Source organism: Corvus kubaryi, unplaced genomic scaffold (genome assembly GCF_017639235.1).
Source record: "Corvus kubaryi isolate FWS band 111438036 unplaced genomic scaffold, C.kubaryi_AGA036_p1.0 37260, whole genome shotgun sequence".
Taxonomy (NCBI): domain Eukaryota; kingdom Metazoa; phylum Chordata; class Aves; order Passeriformes; family Corvidae; genus Corvus; species Corvus kubaryi.
In genome coordinates, this window is record NW_024581077.1 from 6,925,444 (window position 1) to 6,936,836 (window position 11,393).

General features: G+C 44.7%; 1 protein-coding gene across 3 annotated transcripts in view; it reads right to left on the minus strand.

The window, feature by feature from the left end:
• MYO7A (myosin VIIA) overlaps nt 1–10,680 on the minus strand; it is a 64,352-nt gene extending 53,672 nt beyond the window's left edge. Inside the window, exons 1-5 of one of the 3 annotated variants that reach the window (XM_042024203.1) lie at nt 10,479–10,680; nt 7,291–7,404; nt 6,116–6,268; nt 3,105–3,122; nt 58–242 (exon numbers count right to left, since the gene is read on the minus strand). In XM_042024203.1, coding sequence (XP_041880137.1) covers nt 58–242; nt 3,105–3,122; nt 6,116–6,268; nt 7,291–7,404; nt 10,479–10,610 — 602 coding nt within the window. In that variant the 5' untranslated portion in view covers nt 10,611–10,680. The remainder of the gene's footprint in view (nt 1–57; nt 243–3,104; nt 3,123–6,115; nt 6,269–7,290; nt 7,405–10,478) is intronic. The other 2 variants (XM_042024204.1, XM_042024205.1) reach the window with 2 other exon arrangements.
• Between the last annotated feature and the right edge of the window lie 713 nt (nt 10,681–11,393).

Here is an 11,393-nt window from a genome sequence, read left to right on the forward strand (position 1 = left end):
GCATTTTCTCAGCATCTGCTTTCAGGATATGGTCCAGCTGGAAACTTAGCAACTCACCTTATGATACAACACTGGTCCTTGTTGTTGCGCTGCATGTTGAAGTAGCAGTTGTCAGCGATTGCGAAGATGTGTGGTGGCATCTCACCAATCTTTTTGTTGGTGTAGAGGCGTATCTGCTCAGGTGAGTAGATGGGTAGGAGCTGGTAGGGGTTTACTGCCACCAGTATTGAACCAGTGTATGTCTGGAGGAGAAGCACATGAAGGTTTATGGGGAGAGTGGGGTGCAGCTGAGAGACTTTGGCAGCTTGGATGGGATGTGGATGGAGGCCACAAAAATCAAGGCTTTTTAAAAGCTGGATGAAAGATGATGCTCAGAGATGCTTGCAGGGGGAGCCTAGAGGAAAAGGGGAACAGAAGTCCCAAAATACCTAAATCAGTTCATACTCAGCCTTGCTCATGCACAGCATGGATTCAAGCCTTAATTCATATTTTGGATGCTCTCAGTTAAGATTTAGAGTCTCAAGAGAAGCTCATATTTGCAAAAATATCACCAGAGCCAGCATATGTTCATACACATCTACTGCATTCCACATACAACAAGAAACCATAGATGAAAGAAACCTGAGAACCATTCCAAAGGAGGACCAGTTGGATCCAAACCATTCTGACAGATGACTATCTAACCTGTTTCTATCAATCCGTAGCAGATGCTAAGCTTCCCTTTGCAATACATTCTTCTCTACCATCTCTGCCTAACCAAATCTCTCCATACTTCAGTTTAAACCTTGTCCTGTGCAGATGGATATTGCCCACAAAGTCCTGACATATCCCTTCTCATCTATTTCTGAAATTTTGGAAATGGCCTTTGGTCCACTCCCATGCTCTCTGGGGCACTTGAACGAGCAAAGCTGTCCTGGGCCTTGGGCAGCAAACTCCTCTGTAGTATCTTGCTTTTTCGCTTCTGTCCTTCCAGAAGCTGTTTCTCTCAAGCCTCTCACCAAAGGACTCGTGAACTTTGTTATCTTGCTCAGATACAGTGTTGAGGTTAGGAGGTTTGGCCACATCCCAAGCTCAAGGCAGAGAATAAGGATCTCCTTCCCCTGTTTCATCTGTCTAGAAGTCAGTGTCTAGAGAAGGTGAGTCATGGGCCTCCACCTTGGCTTAGCCAAGGGGCATGAGATGGAGGCTACTTTCACTCTGTGACTTCAAAGAATTCAAGTCCCTTTCTCTAGGTTAATTTTTAGCAACTGAAGTTACAAGATTAATCTCACCTTTCTTTCCTGGTGGAACCAGCTGTGAAAGCGCCCCCACTACTGCACATATTTTTCAGGAAACAAAATAAGTAATTCCAATATTAATACAATCCTTATGGGTTGTCATCTGCACGGCCTAAAACCAGTAAGATTTTGGCACAAAGCAGCAAAGTGGCACAGCCAAGGATGCTTGTGAGAGAAAAGAAGTAATTTGTCACCATCTATGGAACACTTGCCACCAGTTCGGGCTTCCTGAAGGCAGCCAGTAGGTGGCAATTGTGTCCCATAGTAGGGATGATGAAAAACATTGGGGTTCCTCACCTTCTAGTCTCAAGGCCAACACAAGAGAGCAACTTTCAGTTCAATCCCATGTGAAGTTTGACTTTACAGTGGTAATTGAGAAAGGACACGATACTCTTCTCTGTAATAGGGGGTTACGTGCCAGTAAGGGGAAAAAGCTCTTTGAGCTCAAGAACAATGTCATCACAACTCCAAAGGGTAGATATTGGATGTGAAATAATGTAGACTGGATTTTAGAAGAAGTAGGCATTGAAATAAGGGAGCAGAGACATCCCAGAAAAGCCTTCAAAGGGGACAGAACAAGTAACCTCAGTGCTCAGAGAACAAGTGAGCTCAATTTCTGAATGGGATTATGACACCAAGATCCCTAATGAAGACTCCTTTGAGTCCTAGCTGAGATATTTGGAAAACTCTTTTCCTCTTTACAATTTATTACCAGGTTAATTTTAGGAACATTTTTCATCTTCCTTGAGCCTCTTTTCAAAAAAAAAAAAAAAAAAAAAAAAAAAATCTAAAAAAAAAAAATCTAACTGCTTGCAGAGGTCTCTGAAACCCCTGCATTTCAGTCACACTGGTTTGCCCTGCCACAAATGGAAACAGAGAGGCTTTTAAAGATGTTAACCATTAGTGGCAGGAAAGCTTTTTGGATGCTCTCACTGACCCTTCCCTTGTGATCTGCAAAACACTCTGTCAGCACGAACTCTTGTACTACTGCTTGTTTTCGTAGGTCATTCCTAGTTGATAAATAATCACAATTTGCCCAATTCTCACAGCTGACAGAAGGCAAAACTTTGTTCACTCTTTCAATGAGGGGCCAAAGGGCACTTCCAAGGAAATATTAGCTCACTGGTTTCTATTGCTGGGTGATGTCAAAGTCCTTTTCTATTGGAAAAATAAAGCTTTACTGAGAGCAGGGACTCTGCCGTAGCTGACCACAGGAACCGCATCTCACAGCAAATTCATTACTGCCTGCATGACCTACATTTTAATTAGCCCCAAACAAATCCTTTCTGAGCCTGCTTCCCTCACTACCCAGAATACCATGGCTGACTTCATCTGGATTGTTATGGGGTTAAAGCTCTACCGAACATTACTGCATTTTGGCAGCCCTTAGAGAGCAGCAGCAGGCATCTCCAGATAAAGAGATTTAACCTTACTCATGAGTCCAAACTCCCCACCAGACTCTCTTGCTATTCAGCATAGCTTCTCTTGGTGCATGCAAGCCAAACTAAGGGCAAGAATCCCTTGCTGAAGTTTTTCATATTTTGCTGCAGACATTTATTCCCTTCAAGTTAAGGTCATTACTGAGAAGGACTTAAAAGCTTTAACCACATTCACAGGTCAGGGACCTTCCAGCTCTGGGAGGTGTCACAACTTCACCATGTGGGTCAAGCTCTGCACCAAAGCGGATGGATGCTCTCAGTGCATATATGAAGCAGCAGCAATGGTGGTGCAAAGTAAATGAGAAGGCCACAATGTTGAACAGAAAAAGGTGATCCAGTGGAAGGCATGACAGCAATTGCAAATGACATTGCCAAGAGTCATACTTACCCTCCCGCCGCAGTTTGTCTTATGAGTAAAATGTGAGGGAGAAGAAAAAGGGAAATTATATTTTATTAGAGCAGAACTACATCCTCCACAAAGCTAAGGACATGAGGAAACAAGAGGAACTGAAGCCCCATTGGAAAAGTAATCATTTACTCAGCAGGCTCAGAAATCCTTTCAAGCAGTGAAACTTAACTATCTTTAAGACAGGGCTAATTATACCACAGAAAAAAGCACCTCAGGGGACTGGGTGTCCCCTGCACACATGGCATCCATATGGTACCTTGGCTTTGCAAAACTGGCATCAATATTTACCACATCCAACACAAATCTACTCCTCCTAGTGCCATCATTAGTAATAGCTGAGATCTAAGGTTGGGTTCCCAAGTCTCCAGCTACACACCTGTAGACAGAAGGGGTTTGCATGCCTCTCTATCAAACTATGCACTCTCTGTCATTTTGAGAGTGTCATTCCGATTCTGAGATTGCACTAATTGCTGTGCTGTGCCCAGTTCTTGGGCTGGCACTCTAAAGCCATTAGTGGTGTGGAGCAATCAAGGCACAGTAACCTGGAACCTCTGTGATGCAAATGTCTTTGTGGGATGTGGCCATCCCTTAGGCAGTAACTCTGTAGGACACACTGCACTGTCACCATCGAACCAGAAGAACTGGTAGAGAAACCAATGTGGTTATTGTGTCACTTCAGCCCAAATCACCACCCACACTCACCTCCAGGCTAGAAGCTACCCTTTGCATCAGCCCTTATTAGGATGATGTTGCCAAACAACACTTTGCCCAGTGCTTGTGTTCCTAATCTTCCTGAATGCCTGTGAATAGCTTGGCAAGGGAGCTCAGAGACAGAGCTTTTACGAAGGAGCTTGGTATAGTCACGGGCAATCTGATACTGCAACACAAAATTGTATCTGAGGACCTCTGGTCACTTAGAGAGGCAACAAGCACTTGCTGGACAACATAGGCACCCCAAAAGAGACACATGGACACCACTGAAAAAATATCCAACATGATCCAAACTTTCTCAGAGAGAGCGGCAGGAATCCACTTTGTGCCACTGCAGGGTGCCCACAAGCAGGGGAAAAAGGGGCAGTGCTCAATGGGTAAATACAAGTTCCTTGAATGAGCCAATCAGCTACAAATTATTGGCCACCTGTACTTCTTGGGTGGCATTCAGGTTGCTTGAATTCAATTATCCACATAAGTACAGCACCTAACCTTGAAGATAGATGTGCTCTGAGCAGGGGAAGGTTGAACTGTAGACCACCAGCCTAAACTTTTCCTCCAACACAAAATCTTCTATGATATCCAAGCTCCAGTCAGCTCTAAAGCATCTGAGAGGCACTTCTGTTTGCATAGCTGAAAGGCAATCTTGTCTCTCCTGGCTCTATTGACACCTCTGGTAACTGCCATGGATGCCCAGTGAACATGGAGACACCACCTCAAGCATGAATTTGGCCTGTTAAATTGCTAATTTACCATTATAAATGGCAAGAAATTTTAATTACAAAGGGAGAAACTCAGTTCATCTAAGGTGGGAATAATTTTCTGGTTATACTCTTTTTGTCTAAACTGACAATACAGGGGACTTAGGCATCACGCACAACAAAGTGTCTGAGTGAGAGATGCATTTGGAGGTCTCTATTCTCCTCCAAGTTTTGGGGACTTAGGGGTGCCTTTTCAGCACCCATGTCCCCTTCCTCCAGGATTGGACTCCATCTCTGAAAAGAAGAGAACGGTATCTCCCAGAGAAGGGGCAAAAAGCTGTCAAACATATTAACAGCCTACGCAACAGAGTGGTGTCTTCTCCATCACTGCCCATCCCTAATCCAAAACCTTCCTAACAAAAGGCACTGGACATCAAGCAGTGGTGAACAAACAGACTTGATAAATAAAATCCTGCCTATACTCTGTTAGCTTATTTTATCTGTGAAGTCTGACTGTCTTGCAATTCCCTCTGACCTGAAAATCTAGTGGTCTCTAGAGCCTTTTAAAAGTTACATGACCAGCAGGCTTTGAAAAGGCCTTCAAAGGCCCAGTAGGCACTTACCTGGGTATCTGAAAACAGTAGGATTTAAGAGTAATACTAAATTTTCCATATTTGCAGAGGCTGTTTGAGTACATTATCTAGCAGCAAACACATGTGCACTCTGAATTTCTCTCTGAGGAACATGCACAAGACTACACAGCATAGAGAACACTGATAAAACCAGCACAGAGACTTGAATGCTGACTCCTGTCATGCTGGGGAGGTGGCCTTTGCAATGCTATCACAGAAAAGAGATGCAGTTCTGACTGGCTCCCTGTAAACCCCTCCATCTATGAATGTCTGTTTGGGTTGGCAAGGCTGCACTGGGTCCACTGGGCATGACACGACTGGGCTGACCTAAGGAAGGACACTGCTGTCCCCAGAGATCAGCTGTCAGGATCCCAGGCAACCCAGGGCTAATATGCCATTAACACAGACTGGGAAGGTTTTTTAGAGGTGTTCTGGGAGTTGCTCACTTCTTTGTTCCCAGTTATTTCATATGTGCCCCTCTTCATCCTTCCTCCACCCCTTCCACCTCCAGCAATTGTTGTCTTCACCCACTTGGGTTCAATAAGTTAATGGTTCAGGGGGAAAGGGCAGAAGGGTCACATCCAGCATGTAGTTTACACCCCTACAAAAGTTTTTGCTTTAGGATGACTACAACATGCTCATGGCCTGGGTTGAACTGGTTATTCTGTGTGCAGAAAGCTAATGCACATGCCCAAAACCTCTACAGGGGTGGGACAGCAAGATGGACTTTGCCCATCACCTAACTCACAGGGTTTTTCACTGGGGCATACACAAGCGCTGAAATGTGTCCTCTAATGTCAGAATCCCCTCACCACCTGGGACAAGGTGAAGGTAGAAACCCAGATGTTTAGTTCAATCAGGATTCCCCCCAACGTGGGTTCCCTGGAGCTAAGGAGAGCAGGGGGTGGAGTGCAGAACGAGATGTGGAGGTAAGGTGGACACTCACATAGATGAGGTGCTCCCGATAGCGAATCAGCAGGTTCCTGAGAATTCCTGCCTCATTCAGGTCCCCCAGGCGGATCATGTCCTCCACTCCATGGATGGACGTGGGGTGCATGGGTTTGATGTGGCTGGCATTCTGTGGGGAAATCCAGTGCTCCTGGGAAAAGAGCAGGGCCAGAGAAAGGTAAGTCAAATGAGAGACCACTTGGATGAAAGACACAAACAGCCCACCCCAAACAGAAGGACCAGACGGAAGAACGTACACAAGAGACCATCAGCACATGTGCCACAGCTTCTATTTCTGGGGTAAGGCAGTGATGAGTTTGAAAGATTTGTAACAGAAGAAGAAAAGCATATTTTTATTGGAGTTTTACTGGAGCAGCAAGAGACCGGAGACACAAGCCATCCTGGCAGGAGCCTCCTCCAGGGCAACATGTTCATCCAGCACATCAGGGGAGTTTATAACAAAGAGCAGATTTGTCTTCCCCTTCACAACTGCATTTTCACATCCCTGGTTAACCCTCTGCCACAAAATACTGTTGAGCAGAGAGAAGATGATTTAGAAAAGGAGAGAGGGATGGCAAAGTCATACTTTTATTGGCAATGTAATTTAGACTCACCACTTCTAAGGGCTTCATAAGGCACTACAAATTGCACACAAGGACCCTGCCAAACCAAGTCTCTTTCTATCACCCTTGAAGGGAGTGAGAGCATTTACAATTACCCCAGTAAGAAAAACAAAAGAAGCATGGAGAACCACCTTCTGCTTGTGATAGAGACCTTACTCTAAAATAGCCACCATTGCACGAAAGTAGAGGTGGGAAATTGAAGGAGAACCAATGTTCAGGCACATCAGGCATTGGTAGGAGGTCAGGAAGGACTGGATAAAAACAGAGGAACCTCAGACTTAGGAGGGTTTGCACAAATAACTATCTAAATGTGTTTTGGGGGCTTCTGCTACCATTGTACTCAAGAAGCTTCTCAATCTTGCACTCCCAGTGCAGCCACAAAAGTAGGGACACAACACTGTCTTGTCTCTACAAATAGAAAACTATGGCACAGTTGATTCCCAAGGACATATGAGAAGCCCATAATGAAGTCAATTATCATGGCCCTGGGACCCCTGTCCCAGCAAGGTCACAGAGCTGAAGAAGGCACATCACAGGCCTTTGTACGTACATTGCCCTCATCATCCACAACCTGGATCTGTCCAGAGTCACACAGTTTAACCACCGCTCCAATGGGGACGTCGAATTCCCGTCCGGTTTTGAGGTCCATCCACACATAATCCCCCTGGAAACAAAGACAGCACAGTTATACTCAGTGCTGCAGGAAGTTCAGCATCCCTTGGAATACAAGCTGTAGATGTTTGGTACCCAAATCATTAGCACAAGTCAAATGATTTCCCTTGCAAACCACAAACCACCCCTTTTCATAGAGGCTCAGGAAAGAAGGTGCTTTGCGTGTGGCACCTGGGGGTGTGGTTTAGTGGTGAACACACTGGTGCTGGGTTAATGGTAAGACTTGATGATCTTAGAAGTCTTTTCCAACCTGAATGACTCCCTGACTCTGTAAAATCCCCTGCAAGGTGCCAGCAACAGGGCATGGTCCACACAGCAAACACGCACTGCCCTAAGTCTCTGCTCCTCAAACTTGTGAGTGGTTGTTGGTCACAGAATGCATCCAGCAGAAACAGGTTACAGAACAGTGATACAGGCAGAAAAAAACACCCAGGTAGAGGTTTTCCTCTGTGTAATGTACAAACCTACGAAGTCACATTTAGGAGATGATTTTGAGCTCTGCTAAGCCTTATCTGGAGGCTTGTGGCATCTTTCTTCCTGGCAGTTAACAATTACCAGATATTCCTTGGAAACTTCTGAAAAGGGAATGACTAAAGATGGGTTAAGAACATAGAGGCAGCTGTATGTTCTTCTTCAGTTCTTCCAGCTACAGCAATGTGTAGGTGGGCTGTTTGTATTTAATACGTCTCAGTGGATTTTATCTGCTGCGAGCAATTTCACTTGAGTTCTGAAGCTGTGCAAAGTTTTAGCATCCCTAAACCCAAAAGGCTGTGTCCTTTTACATGTTTCAAATGTTTTACCTCTTTCATTTGAGACCTCTGTGTTTTCATTTTGAAAGACACAGCAAGCAGTTGACCCCTGTGTACTCACTCCATGTCACTACTGATCCTATGCACCTCTGTCAGTCCTGCTGGGCAGGGACTATCTGCTCATCAGCTCTGTAGATATTAAATTACTCAAATGCAAAAAAGCTTTTTAAAAAGCTGTTTTTCTCAATACAAAAGCAAACTCCAAAATAATTCCAAACTAAAGCCCCAAGCAGGAGCCACACTGGAACAAAGCAGAATTATTTCCCACCCCTATTCTCAGTGGGAAAAGGCATTAAAATTGGGAACAATCTAGTTGTCAGGTGTGTTTTCATTCATGCAGCTGATATTAATATGGTGGACTTGTAGCCCCACCTAAACCCACATTCCTGGGGACCAGCTCCACTTGTACCTATTAAGCACGATGCAAATGCAGTATCTACCTTTTGAAGTCCTGAAGAACTGCTGGGAGAGGGAGAAGGGAAAACCAGGATGTATCACTTTGCATGTGCTCTGATATAACCCCTTTCCTGAGTATCCACTATCAACCATTTCTGTGGACAGAGCATATTTAGAGATTTGGTTTGGCCCAACAGGCTGCTAAACAACCTTCATCTCTCTGCTGGGCGGTGGGAACTGGAGACATCACCATCCGAGTTATCATTTACTAAGAATTCCAAGAGACACAAAACTCTGAGTACCACCAGGATGTAAGGTTATACTCAGGGATCCACACATGGAGAAACTACACACCTGGAATCCCCAACCATTCTGTGGCAGACTCTACCCTTGGCAGCTACTTGCTAGGTTTTCACTAGGATATCAACAAAGTCATCCTGCTCACATGGAGCTCAGGATCCAGTCCTTAGTTTGGGTTTTCATTTCCTCAAAGGATTGTGCTACAGCTATAAGTATCTTTATCCAGCTCATAAAAATATAATATTCATATCTTTTTCTCATTAACTGTCTTATCCCCACATCTCATAACTTAATTAAAAAGGAAAAAAAGTCACAACTAATGAATACAGTGTCAGGAGCAGATACATTATAAATCGATATATATTAATATTTATTTTTTAGCTTCTTTGATCCAAGACTCAAAGCATTTCAGAATGTTCAGCACTGTTATCCTCTCTGCATCACTGGGCAAATTCATGCACACAGTGGGTAACCTGATCAAGGTGTCAGCAAGAGACGAGCCAGGCTGCTCGGTCCCTGCTCAGCAGAAAACCTTTCCAACACCTTAGCAGCTCTGTAAAAATTGCTCATGATCAAAACCCCAAGAACTGTAATGCTGTCTTCTTTAAAAAAAAATCTCTAATATTGAATAGCTGTAAAAGCAGCCTGCTTCATATGGTGCATTACCATACAGCTGAGATAAAAGGCAGTCTGCCCTCCCCAAGGTAAATTGATACTCTACTACCACTAAGAAAACTTCTGTGCTTTGTCTGCCTAATGCACAGAGTGCTCGTTCCCTCAAACTGCTCTTTCTAAACCCATTAAAGTGCAGTTCTTAATACTGGTGAAAAAAGTCTTATGGGATGGGCTAAGCTGGTAAGCTCAGGAAGGTTGGGGGGTTATAAAATAACATCACTTATTAAGAGTGCTGACCCATTTCCTTTTCTGACTTTAATCAATTTCATATAAATCCCATGAAAGTCAGCTACATTGCTTCTGCTGAAGCAATCACCTCTGGATCAGTCCCAAACCCAGCAGATATATTGGGGATTTCAGGGCAAATCGGGGTGATTCATGCATTTACCAGCTGCGGCTTGTGAGTTGCATAACCTGCCTCATGCCTAAACCGGTGCAGTTTATCTTCCAAAATACATGACAAAGTACTGGAGAAGTGAGAATACCACCAGACCCTTCACAGTATGAACATGGTCTGCCTCTTCTTCCTCAATGCAGCCAGTGGGTTTAGCACCCTTTCAAACTAGAAAAATGTTCCAAATTGCTCTGGGGCAGACCCTCAGGACTTCACAAACTGGGGGCAGTGACAACCAAACAGTGGTGCAAGACGAGAAAACACCCCACACAGATCCACACAATTCACAAAGAGGATCTTAAGGAGGAGCTTCCAAATGTGAAGAGCAAGAAGGTTGCACTGCAGGGGAGCTACAGTGCTTGGGGGGGGACAAAGGAGGAAGGTGAGAGAAGCTGGCGTAAGCAGTACAAGGATCCCATCAACAGCAAGACAGATTTCAAAGTAGCCTGAAAGCTTCCAGCCATGCTCAGGGCTTGGGACCCCCTATCTTACCGCTAAAATGGTCGTGGGCTTCAGGACCTGGTTGACATTGCGAAGTAGTGTCCATCTGCCCTGGTCTCTCTCCTGATCTTCCACCACCTCAGGGCATGGCTGCATGAAAACGACTTTCTTCTTCTTCAACATCTCCAAAAGTTTGCAGTGGTATTTGTCCCTGTCTCTGCTTTCTACGTGTATTCCACCATGAATGCCAGAATGCGGTGCCCGGTTTGCTCTAGACCTGCAGCGTGATCATGCCTGCTGCTCACAGGACACCCTCTGACCTGATTCACAATATGGCTCTTGGTAAAGATCTTCTCCTAGCAGGAAAATTCCCACGCACCAGCCATGGTCCTCCCCTGGCCAGCTGACATGCTCATTGTACATGACCTGTGGGAATCTCAAAGCAAACTGTACAACTTTGCTTCTCTTCACTTAAATTCTTCCAGTCTCTCCAGCAAGGGCTGATACTCAGTCAGGGACCTGAAGGACACTGCAATTACCCGTTCTGCAAAAACAACTGCAGGATTAACAGGAAACCTCTTCATTTCCCCAGGACTTCTCTCCGTTACCTTCCTTTCTTAGTGAAATAACCGTCTGCCAGCTTGAGGACTTTCAGCACAGAACACTCTGGGATACTTATTAATCCACAAATGCAGTCAGTCCCCATGCAACACATGGCATTTAATTAACCTAATACCTTTACATACCAAATTAACCAAAGCGCAGCAGGAACTCAAAACCAGAGGCCATCTGCATTTTCTTTAAACTGATCGCCTTGAGTAGATCCATAGCAACTGAATTTTAAATAATTGAGTGGAAGGTGTTCAGTGCAGCACGGCCTCTGTGCCTATAGGTGAGAGGAGAGCCTGTGCTGTGGATGAAAATGGGCTCAATACAAGGACCATGGAGATAATGAGGTTGCACTGA